The sequence below is a fragment of the Glycine soja genome, chromosome 11, assembly GCF_004193775.1.
Source record: "Glycine soja cultivar W05 chromosome 11, ASM419377v2, whole genome shotgun sequence".
In the NCBI taxonomy this organism is placed as follows: domain Eukaryota; kingdom Viridiplantae; phylum Streptophyta; class Magnoliopsida; order Fabales; family Fabaceae; genus Glycine; species Glycine soja.
This window is the reverse complement of record NC_041012.1, coordinates 19,731,537-19,744,185: the sequence shown is the minus strand read 5'-3', so window position 1 is coordinate 19,744,185 and position 12,649 is coordinate 19,731,537. Positions and strand designations below refer to the sequence as shown.

Genomic DNA, 12,649 nt, shown 5'->3' with positions numbered 1-12,649 from the left:
AGAACCGATGTTAACGTCACTTCGTTAACATCGATTTTAAAGAAAACCGATGTTAATGGATACACATTATTTACAATTATGCCACTGCATTTATGTTAACATCGGTTTTTGACAAAACTGATGTTAATCTGTCGATGTTAAATCTAGTTTTTCTAGCAGTGAATGTATTTCTCACTAAGGAGCTTAAAAACCAATTTTAATTTTTGTAACTCCATATATGGTATAAACTAGTATTTTTTTTATATGATAAATTGAATTTTTTTCGGCTTAATATTTTAAAATAAAATAAAAGTAGTGTTTTACATATATTATAAAAACAATTCAACTAAGGAATTATAATTTTGTAACAAAAATAAAATATATATTGTACTGAATTAAAAATAGTAAGTTTAACTAATTAAATATATATTTATAGGAATATAAATTTTTTGAATAACTATTTCTTTAACTTCCACCAATGATATTTAATTACAAAAGTCAATTTAAAAATATCTACAGAAGATATAAATTATAATTAAAATAATTATTATAATATACGTCCAACATTAAAAAAATTGTGCATCACATGCGTACAAATATTATTTTTTATAAAAAAAAAGTATATTACTTTCGTAAATTTAAAAGTAAATTCCCCTATTTTTGTAAAATAGCCCAAAATATTTCACATCCAAAATGAGAAGGCTGCTAGGTGATTACTACTAATGTTTGTCACTTTTCCAACAATCATTTTTGTGCATTTCTCGCGTGCACAAACAACAATAAGAATGCTTATCACTTACTATAGAGCCAGCTCTTCAAGGTTTTGCTATATATAAATAACATGGGAGCTAAACCATCATGCCACATTCACCATAACTACTATTAGTGTTTATCATCACTCTTTTTCCAATTAATGGCTCTAACAAAGTTTACAAAAATCCAATCAGGTGGTGGTGGTGGAGAGGAAGTAATTGAAGATGACAAAATAAGCCAACAAACTACGGAGCTAATTCTCTCCCTTCCAAGAGAGAAAGGTTGGAGAACACCATATGTGTATCTATTCCAAGGGTTTTGGTGCCAACCACATGAAATACAAGCCATAATCACTTTTCAAAAGCACTTTCAAGCCAAGGACAGTGATGTTCTTGTGGCCACTGTGCCAAAATCAGGCACCACATGGTTGAAGGCCCTTACCTTTGCCACTGTGAGCCGCCACAACTTTTCTTCCTTCAACAAGAACCACCCTCTTCTCAATTTCAATCCCCATGACCTTGTACCCTTTTTTGAGTACACAGTTTATGATAAGCATGACAAGGTTCCTGACTTGTCCAACATGCATGAGCCAAGACTCTTTGGAACTCATGTTCCATTTGCTTCATTGTCCAAATCAATCAAAGATTCCAATTGCAAGGTAATCTACATCTGCAGGAACCCTTTTGACACTTTCATCTCTTCTTGGTTTTTTGCCAACAAAATCAAGCCAGGGTCACTACCCACATTGGCACTTGATGAGGCTTTTGAAATGTACTGTAAAGGGGTGGTTGGTTTTGGCCCATTTTGGACTCACATGCTTGGTTATTGGAAGGAGAGCATAGAGAAACCAAACAAGGTTCTGTTCTTGATGTATGAGGACCTCAAAGGGGACATCAATTTTCACCTGAAAAGGGTAGCTGAGTTCTTGGGTTGTCCTTTCACCTTGGAGGAAGAAAATAGAGGTGTGATTGAGAACATAATCAAGTTGTGTAGCTTTCAGAAAATGAAGGAATTAGAGGTAAATAAGTCTGGTACATTTGGCAGGAACTTTGAAAATAAGTTTTTGTTCAGGAAGGGTGAAATAGGGGATTGGGTTAATTATCTTTCGCCTTCGATGGCGCAGAAATTAACCAAAGTCATGGAAGACAAGTTAGGTGGGTCTGGTTTGACATTTAGAATGAACTCTTAATTATTCTGTCTAGTGGTGCATGTTGGATATAGTTCTAGCTAGGAATCACAATCACCATGGACAGTGATGTTAATTATATATGACTAATGTTGTATGTAAATAACTAACTAGCTGTACTAAGGTGAGTTCCTAGCCATGCATGTGTGTTGCGTTAATGTGTGCTGCAAATGTTGTTTATGGAATTTCCTTTTTAGAATAAAAAGGGTTTATGTTGGCCCCTGAGACCACATGGGTAGGGTAGCAAGGAGCTCAATTATTTCCATCAGGAACCAGTTGGAAAAAAAATCTATGAATGCATGTAGCCTTGTTACATATTTGTATCAATTATATATGCTTATGGTTGTTAAAGTTGTTGTATTGTATCCTTTTGTTGTTGTTTTGTGATGCTTAAAGTAGCAAGTGTCCTGTGCAACGTACGGCGCCTACATTTATATAAATATAAAATATTTAATTAGAAATATTGAATAAAAATAACTTATTTTATAAATAGTTAGTTTGATGATAATGAATAGGAATATATATGTAGATAGATATTTAAAAATTTGGAAATTTTAAAATATTACAAACTATTCTAATTAAAAAATTATTCTAATGGTGATTTGTTGGCATTTTTTTATATTTAAATTAGTTTAGTACACTTAATAATTAATCGAGTAATGAGATTATAGACAGTTTTAAAATCGGTCTAATGACCAATCCAATGTCCCAATCAAGACGTTAGATGGGTTATTAGATTAATGATCGAACCCATAGATCATAATTGATCAGCATGATTCAATTTGTATTAAAAAAATATAAAAATCTTATATTTGTGTTAAAAGAGTCCAAAAAAAATATTACTCAAATAAAACCAAAATATCAATTAAATACCTAAAACTATTATTATAGAAAATAAATCTTGAAATCAAATCAACAATTGCATTACAACAACAAAGCAAAATGTGCAATCAAAAAGGGAACATATATTAATAAGAAAACATCATAATTTATAAGAAAACATCATAATTTATAAGCTTGTAAACAAAAGGAAATGGAAATAATGAAAGTTTCACTATGAAGGAAGGGAATGTTGATAGTGGTGGATGGGAGTGTGTTGATAATGGGAGGACTGAAGATCTTTAAAGAATATTTTCAAAGGAGTGAGACAAGGAAACACAAACCTGACCCTTTCTTTCTTCTTCTTTTAGTCACTAGAGGCAAAACAGCATCCTTTTAAGTAATTTGAAAAAGAAAAAAGTTGTGACCCAGCAATTCGATTCAGTAGGTTGAGTTCAACCACACTGAATCACATCGTGTTTAGTGCAAGAATTGTCTGATAGAAAACCTGACTCGAGCATATGACCGATTTGCGCTCGCATCGATTAAGTAAGTCCACGTGTTAAAACTATGATTATAGAACATAATTTTTTTTTATTTAAATGACTAATTAAGAAATAAATTAATCTTTATATTAATAAAAATAAAGAAGTCTTGGAATGAATCTTTATACATTTGAACGGAAATTTTTTAGACAATTTATTTCTAGAGAATTTTTTATAATTATAAATTAATTATTATCAAATAATTATGATAAGTATTCAAAATTTTGATTAGTTAGAATAATTAGTATCAATCTGATTTGAATTTCTGAAGAAAAAAATAGATAACTCCTAAAAACAATTTTACTAAACTAGACACTAAAAAAATTATAAATATGGTAAGAAACGTGATGAAAGGGTAATTTTCCCTAATACTATAATTAAAGTCCCTTTAAATCATATCGGAGCGTGTATGAGGAGCCGTTTCCCATCCAACGGCCACGATGGAGCGCCTATCCATCCCACCAACGTCTAATTTGATTTCTTCCTTCCTTCCTTCATTCCCCCAACGGTCACTTTTTTCTCAAAATACAAATATTTCCCTCTTTCACTCTCACTACTACTCACTCTTCCATTCCAAAATCAAGAAGAAATTACAGATTCAATCAAAACCTCAAAAACGCAACAACGACAATAAGCATGAACGACATTCAAGTGTGGAACAACGCCGCGTTCGACGGCAACGAAGAAGACTCCTTCTTACCGATGAAGACTTCTTGGTCTTCCTCCGAGTGCACCAAAGAAAACCTGAGCCCGCCCGCACCCGATAATTTATCCTTCAAGAAAAGCACCACCGCCACAAAGAAAAACCCCAAGGGTTTCGGTTTCGGTTCCGATGATAACAAAAACATCGACGACGAGATCGAAGAGATCGAGCTTGAGATAAAGCGCCTTACCACGCGCCTCGACGCGCTCCGTCTCGAGAAGGCGAAGCGGGGGAAGCGCGTGGTGATGGGCAGAGTCGTCCCCGCGAAGTTCATGGAGCCGCGCCCAAGCGCCGTCGTTTCAAGAAAACCCGAAGAAACGCCGAAGACAAAAGTTAGGGTTAGTAGTAGTAGTAACAATAATAATAATGCGTGGCGGCGAGGGATGAGTCTTGGACCGAATGAGATTGCGGCGGCGACGCCGGCCACCACCTTGCAGAGTCGCCGGAAATCGTGCTTCTGGAAGATTCCTGAGATCGGCGAGGAATCGAGGGCAAAAACCACCGTTGGGAGAGTGAAGAAGAAGGAGGGAAATTCGGTGATTCAGGTTCAGGGGAAGAGGCTATTTGAGAAGGAGAAAGTGAAATCGGTGTGTGAGAGTGGCAAGAAGGGGTTGTTGAAGCAGGGGAGGATGGTGGCGAGTAGGTATAATAGTGATGTGAGGAAGAGATCGTTGCCGGAAGGAGGGACTGAGATTAGGGTTAAGAAGAGGTGGGAGATTCCAAAGAACGGCGAGGAAGAGGCGGAGGCCGTGGCGGTCGTGCTTCCAAAGATTAAGATGGTGAAGTGTTTGAATGAGAGTCCCAGAGATTCCGGTGCAGCAAAAAGAGTTGCTGAGTTGGGGGGGAGGAGGTCCTATTTCAACACTGATGAGAAAGATGTTTGTCAGATTCTGAATTTTGCTGAAGAAGAAGAAGGGCAATGAAGTAAATCATCATGGTTTTAAATTACAGTTGAGTTATGAACTGTTGCAAGTAACTTAGTTGTGGTGGCTCACAATAGGATTGACAGACAATTGAAAACCTTGGGGTTAATGAGATATGGTATGGTAATGGTTTTGATTTTTGTTTTTCATTTTTATTTTTTGTCTGGTGTAGATGGAACTTCCTAAGTTCTGATTGATGAATTTGATTTTTGTGAGCTGAACCATGAGGTGAGAGTACTGTTGTTGGTTTAGGCTTGCGTATTGTATGTTGCTAAATAATAATGGAGTAAAAGTAAACATGTGGTTCTTTCAAGTTGTATTCTATGTTATCAATTTTTTTGTTCTTTAATATGATTGAAGGAGTGTGTGATTGTATGTATAGTTTGTTTGGTTTCGTTGAAGGAACTAGGAAGGAGTGTTTTGTGTGATTGTATGTATAGTTATCAATTTTTGTTTTTGTTTTGTTTTGTTTGCAAGTGTGGATAGGTTCGTGAATTGTATCGTTATGAAGGTTAGAGTCATGTCAAGTGCGAGTGAGGAAAATTGGTTATGCGCTTTGATTGGGATGTAGCAGTCATACATGTTTAGGATGTAACTGCTATTCTGCAAAACCATAAGGCAGGAATATCCTTATTAGAAATTAGAAGGGGATGCAATGTAATGACACAATGATGCTTAAATCTTCTTCTTGTACTGAGTGGTGTGGTTCTTGGAAACGTACCAATTTTCATTAAGAAAGCACTTTAGAGTTTAGACTATCGGTGCTCTTTAACTTCATCATCTTCACTTTGGTTTTTTATTTTCATTTGCTGATTTTATCTACATTTGAGTAAAAGTCACAAACTGATTGCAGAGTGTTGTAGGCCTATCTATTAGTGTTAACTTTAACTATGTACTGGCTAGACAAGTGTTGAAGCTCTGGACAAAAGTTCATATTAGATAAGTGGTGGAATCTTGAATTGTAAATACAATACCTTTTTTTTCCCCATTTTTAAGTGTTGAAGTAGTTTCTGTTCATACTTCATGCTGACTTTTTAGAATCTTTTCACCAAGAAGATCTATGATCATGAACAGCTTTAGAATCTTCTATGATCTATGATCACCAAGAAGATTGGATGGGGTTCAAGTCAAAATTGACCCCAAACCCTGAAAGGGAAAAAGGACATTCCTGGCACTATTTTTTTTTTTACAAAAAAGAAAGTGTGTTTCCATTAAGCACTTCGATCCGTGCATCTCTGTAATTTCATCTTCATTTTTCGTTTCAATTTTCTTTTGCTTTTATTTCAGTTGTTAAGGCTTTGAGCTCAAGTTCATATTAGATAAGTGGTGGAATTCTTGCAAATCCTTTTTCCTCATTTTCTGTTCATACTTTCATGCTAACCTTTTAGAATCTATTATCATGATTCATGAACACCTTTTGAGTGACTTGAACTAATTTTTTTTTTCGCTGAAAAGTAGAATATGTTTAAAGCCATTTTTGGATGGGGGGGTCAAATCGAGATTGATACCAAACCCTGAAATGGCAAAAAAAGACATTCCTTTTTTTTTTTTCAAAAACTTCAAAGTGTGTTCATAGTTTTGCAGACGTTCAGCTAAACAAAAGGCTAAAAGTGCCTAACGCATCCCGAACAACTTGGGTTGAAGAGAAAACCACTTTTATTCTCACGATTAGTTTTTGCGTTGAGTAGCATGTAAAAGAAACATGATTTTCAAATTGTCAGGTGAAACTACGAACTAGTACTTTGTTACGTATGGAAATGGAAGCATTGCGTGTTTGGGTTGTGTCTTTTTATTATTAAAAAAAATTGAGTCTTGAGATGCATAATGTTAGTAAATAGACATGGCAACGGGGCGGGGCGGGGGCGGGTTTTAACATACCCGCCCCCGCCCCCGCTTCACTATACCCAGCCCCGCCCCCGCCCCCAAACCCGTCGGGGATAAAAATTGTACACCCAGACCTGCCCCCAACGGGGACGGGTTTCCCAGCCCCGCCCCAACCCCACCCGCGAAAATTGTAGTAAAAAAAATTATTTTTTTCACAGTAACAAAAAGAACTAATAACAAAAGCTTCTAAAAAACCTGTTTAGTGAGAAGATAATTAAAACAAAAGCTTCTAACAAGCTTAGAACATCTTCAAATTTTGTCTAAATATTATTACAACTCATAACCAATCCATATTCAAAACGACAAAAGCTTCCAAAGAGCTCATAACATTTTAAGTTCGTTCTCAATATCATTCTAGCTCGGAACCAATACATATTCAAAACAACAAAGTATTTCAAATCATCAAAACAGAAAAAAGTTCCAAATGAACCAAGTTTAATAAAAATCATCATCTTCAAGGCGGGAGATTGCAACAGAAGTAACGTCAGTTATCAATGGTTCTGTCGGTTCACCTATATTTTAAAATAAAAGTTAGAATATAAATATTTAACTTGACAAATTTAATTCAATCTTTAAAAAGAATACCTTCATCATCAGACTCCATTTCAGTGAGTAAAATAGCATTTTCATTTCCCACATTAGAATTAAAATTACCTATCAATATAACACAATATAAACAATGACAATCTTTAAAATATACAAAATTATTAACTAATTCAAATACATTCATATTTAAATGAATAAATTAAAAATTTACCCGAGTTCTCAGCACTCCATAACCAACTTCTAGCACACATCAAAGCCTCTAAAGTGGTCCAATGAAGTCGGCTTCGATGAGGGCTTACAATATAACCGCTGGTACTGAATGCAGATTCAGAAGCTACAGTAGAAACAGGAATCGCCAACACATCTCTTGCAATTGCTTGAAGTGTTGGATACTTGACACCATTCAACTTCCACCACAATAAAATATCAAAATTTGGACTTCTTGGTAAAACTTCCTCATCCAAATAAACATCCAACTCTGTTCTAACATATGAAGTTCTAGCTCTTTTTTTCTTAATCACAAACAAATCAAATTTTTTCAAACCATCACTGCCAACATTACCAACATTAGCTTCCAATATTTGAGAATCACCACTACAATCATTGTTCATTCTCAATTGATAATCATAAAGCAAGTCATAACATAATTGTCGGATTGACTTAACTTGATGATCAACATCATTTCCATAGAAGATTGCATAATAATATTCAAGCAAATCAGTTTTGTACCTAGGATCCAAAACAGCAGCGACACCCATTATTTCATGAATCACACTCCAATACTTATCAAACTTTACCAACATGTTCTCGGCCATTTTTTTTATCAATTCATCAGAGGATTCAATCCACTCAAGTATTGCTTCTTTGATCTCACAAATCTTAGGAAAGTATTCATTGGCAGTTGGATACTTAGTGCCAGAAAACACTTCAGTGATAGAGTTGAACAATTTCAATTTTTCACAAATATCTTTTGCAAATTTCCATTGTGAACTTGTTGGCAAACAAGTGTACCCATTTCTCCGAAGTGCTAATCGATTAAATACATCTTCATACAAAATGGCAACTTCAAGCATCTTGTAAGTGGAATTCCATCTAGTCGGACAATCTAAAGCCAATTTCTTGGTGCAAGAGATTTTCAACTGATTCGCTGTCGACTCAAAATATTCCTTCCTTTTAGGTGTTGCAGTCCAAAATGCAACACTATCCCGGATCCTCTCTACCCCATCTTTCACAACTTCTAAGCCATCTTTTACAATCAAATTTAGTATATGTGCGCAACAACGCATATGAAGTAAGGCCCCATCCCTTAATAGTGAATCTGGTTTCAGCCTAGCCTTAATTTTTTCAACCATTGCATCATTTGTGCTACAATTGTCCAAAGTGATAGTAGACAATTTTTTATCAATGTTCCAATCCATCAAACATTCAACCAACACATCACTAAGTCTTTCACTTGTATGAGGTGCAGGAACATAAATAAACCTAACATAATAAGATTCACTATAATATTAATGAAACTTAAATAAGAAAGTTAATAAACCATTTACATTAATGCATGCAACAGAGTACTAATGAAACTTAAATTTTCAAGAACATACATACATTCACATAAGTAAACTATTTTTTGAAGAAAATATAATTACCTCAAAATCTGACTATGCAAAGTCCAATTTCCATCAATGTAATGAGCAGTCACAGCCATATACCCTCTTTTTTGATTGCTCGAAGTCCACATGTCAGAAGTAATGGCCACTCTTCCTTCAAGCCTTTCTATCAACTTCAAAGCTGATGATCTCTCACATTCGTACACTTTGAGTATCTCATTTTTTATAGTATTTCTACAAGGGACTTGAAATAATGGTTGGAGAGAAGCTGAGTATCTTCTAAAACCAATATGATCCACAATCGAAAGTGGATATTCATGCAAAATAATTGCATGTGCAAGCTCTTTCCTAACATTTTCAACATTATAACTCCAAGTACCCAACTCTTGTTTACCTTGCAAAGTTTTAGCAGTAAGAAATGTCTGTCCTTTATCCGTTTTACCTTCCAAAATCTTCTTGTGAGGACAAATCAATAAATGTCCTCACTTTGAGTATGCTTACTTTCAATTTCATAATACTATGAATTATATCAATAATGCAAAGTTTATTTGTTAAATAATAAGATCTGAAGCATTTGAAAGTGTTAAGACCTATAATAGTAAGCTTCTTCGAAAAAAAAGATCTTTAATAGTAACATAATAGTAAGAGTCCAGTTATATTATAAGGCTTTTCATGGTAATTCTTAACTTACTAACATAAATTATGAAATTCTATACAAGCTACTGTTAGAGCCATCAAACAGGTCACAAATTAAACATTGATTGCATTGAAGGAAGAACCCAACTCTTCAAACTAATTGCACATAATAAGTTTTTTATTTGGCTAAACTGTACACACTAAGACAGGACAGGCAGCAGCAAAAGATAGTAAATAACTTAGATTCAAAATGTCAATCTCATCACTTTGCACAATGATGCTAAGATAAGTAGTTATCTTAGATACTTAATCAAACAACTTCAGAAAATTACAATTGAAAATCTCAGCACTAGTAAAAAGAACATGACACTCCGTCACAAGATTACATACAACCATGTCTTGTTAACACAGGAAAAGGGACTCTAATTAATGTTAGCTGAAATAAAAGTTGAAAAAAAAAAGTTCTAAACAAATGCACAACATAGGAGTTTGTCTACTTTTCATGTTTTCTGTGTTTGTTTTCTCAAAAACAAAAAAAAATGTTTCCTGTGTTTGTTTTCACTTTTAATAAGCATAAGAGAATGTAGATCAATATTTTCTCCATTTTTTGAAAAAAGATCTAGCATTTTTAGAAATTTAATAAATATCAAAACATTGTTTTCATTATTTCTGAAAATGTATTTATAGACTTCCTTTCATCTTTTATAGTCTGCTTCCATTGATGCACACATAAACTTTAAGAATATAAAAATTAAAAGTACCAAAAAATACATTGTTCTAACTCTAATTTTCATTCATGAGAGAAAGAAAGACCTTAAGTTAGAGTATTCAAAGAGCTTGCCAGTAGAAGAGAAAATGATGAGAGCAACATCAGCATCACACAAAACTGAGAGTTCTTCAGCCTTTTTGATTAATCCTCTTCTTCTCTTCGAAAAAGTCACTTGCCTCGCCGTTGCGTTTTCATTTCAGCTAAGTAAATAAAGTTATCAAGTACAAAACTTCTCACAATCAAAAACTGAACAGGAAGACGGTAAGCTAGCTCAACACATATAAGATCCTCTTGATATATTTTCTATCCCTTCATAATTATTTAAAAAAAAATGGATCTATTGTAGTTGTGGTTGAAGAGATGCAGAGAAGTGAAGTCAAGTTTTTACAGTTTAACAAAAAAAGCACAGTGTAATCGGAGGAGAATCAATAGCGACGGTGGACGGCGGAGAAGGGAGAAACAAGTTGACTCTGAAATTCCATTAAAATTAAAGCAATTAAATTGGAGAGAGAAAGAAACGGACCTGCACCGAACAACAAGGAAGAAGCAACGCAGAGGAGGCTGATGAGTGATGAAGGAGGAAGCAATGCAGAGGGCTGAGCAGAGGGCTGCGATTTGGTGAACAGTGAAGAAGGAGGAAGCAACGCACGCAGAGGAGGCTGATGAGTGATGAAGGAAATTAGGTTTTCACTTTTCAGGATCCTTCTCCATATATACTTGCTAATTTAAGGGTAAAATAAGGGTAATTTGGTAAATTCGCGTATACGGGTGCGGGGCGGGGGTGGGTGCGGGGCGGGGAAAAGCCGAATTAACTGGGTCTGGGTGCGGGTGCGGGGAAAACCCGTGGTTTTAATGTGGGGCCGGGGCCGGGGTCGGGGGGTAGTCACACCCGCCCCGCACCCACCCCCGCCCCGCACCCGTATACGCGAATTTACCAAATTACCCTTATTTTACCCTTAAATTAGCAAGTATATATGGAGAAGGATCCTGAAAAGTGAAAACCTAATTTCCTTCATCACTCATCAGCCTCCTCTGCGTGCGTTGCTTCCTCCTTCTTCACTGTTCACCAAATCGCAGCCCTCTGCTCAGCCCTCTGCATTGCTTCCTCCTTCATCACTCATCAGCCTCCTCTGCGTTGCTTCTTCCTTGTTGTTCGGTGCAGGTCCGTTTCTTTCTCTCTCCAATTTAATTGCTTTAATTTTAATGGAATTTCAGAGTCAACTTGTTTCTCCCTTCTCCGCCGTCCACCGTCGCTATTGATTCTCCTCCGATTACACTGTGCTTTTTTTGTTAAACTGTAAAAACTTGACTTCACTTCTCTGCATCTCTTCAACCACAACTACAATAGATCCATTTTTTTTTAAATAATTATGAAGGGATAGAAAATATATCAAGAGGATCTTATATGTGTTGAGCTAGCTTACCGTCTTCCTGTTCAGTTTTTGATTGTGAGAAGTTTTGTACTTGATAACTTTATTTACTTAGCTGAAATGAAAACGCAACGGCGAGGCAAGTGACTTTTTCGAAGAGAAGAAGAGGATTAATCAAAAAGGCTGAAGAACTCTCAGTTTTGTGTGATGCTGATGTTGCTCTCATCATTTTCTCTTCTACTGGCAAGCTCTTTGAATACTCTAACTTAAGGTCTTTCTTTCTCTCATGAATGAAAATTAGAGTTAGAACAATGTATTTTTTGGTACTTTTAATTTTTATATTCTTAAAGTTTATGTGTGCATCAATGGAAGCAGACTATAAAAGATGAAAGGAAGTCTATAAATACATTTTCAGAAATAATGAAAACAATGTTTTGATATTTATTAAATTTCTAAAAATGCTAGATCTTTTTTCAAAAAATGGAGAAAATATTGATCTACATTCTCTTATGCTTATTAAAAGTGAAAACAAACACAGGAAACATTTTTTTTTGTTTTTGAGAAAACAAACACAGAAAACATGAAAAGTAGACAAACTCCTATGTTGTGCATTTGTTTAGAACTTTTTTTTTTCAACTTTTATTTCAGCTAACATTAATTAGAGTCCCTTTTCCTGTGTTAACAAGACATGGTTGTATGTAATCTTGTGACGGAGTGTCATGTTCTTTTTACTAGTGCTGAGATTTTCAATTGTAATTTTCTGAAGTTGTTTGATTAAGTATCTAAGATAACTACTTATCTTAGCATCATTGTGCAAAGTGATGAGATTGACATTTTGAATCTAAGTTATTTACTATCTTTTGCTGCTGCCTGTCCTGTCTTAGTGTGTACAGTTTAGCCAAATAAAAAACTTATTATGTGCAATTAGTTTG

General features: G+C 35.0%; 2 protein-coding genes across 2 annotated transcripts; both read left to right on the top strand.

Annotated features, from left to right (window-relative positions):
- The first annotated feature begins 857 nt into the window (after positions 1 to 857).
- LOC114373521 (cytosolic sulfotransferase 15-like) lies at positions 858 to 2,269 on the top strand. The gene has a single exon (XM_028331000.1). It carries the CDS (start codon positions 893 to 895, stop codon positions 1,919 to 1,921), a length of 1,029 nt encoding a protein of 342 aa, XP_028186801.1. The 5' UTR covers positions 858 to 892; the 3' UTR covers positions 1,922 to 2,269.
- Positions 2,270 to 3,791: 1,522 nt separating this feature from the next.
- On the top strand, positions 3,792 to 5,257 carry LOC114374691. The gene has a single exon (XM_028332364.1). It carries the CDS (start codon positions 3,919 to 3,921, stop codon positions 4,906 to 4,908), a length of 990 nt encoding a protein of 329 aa, XP_028188165.1. The 5' UTR covers positions 3,792 to 3,918; the 3' UTR covers positions 4,909 to 5,257.
- The last annotated feature ends 7,392 nt before the right edge of the window (positions 5,258 to 12,649 follow it).

Bases quoted from the DNA above. Each gene is read 5' to 3' on its own strand.
- LOC114373521 (XM_028331000.1), top strand. From the start codon at position 893: ATGGCTCTAACAAAGTTTACAAAAATCCAATCAGGTGGTGGTGGTGGA.
- LOC114374691 (XM_028332364.1), top strand. From the start codon at position 3,919: ATGAACGACATTCAAGTGTGGAACAACGCCGCGTTCGACGGCAACGAA.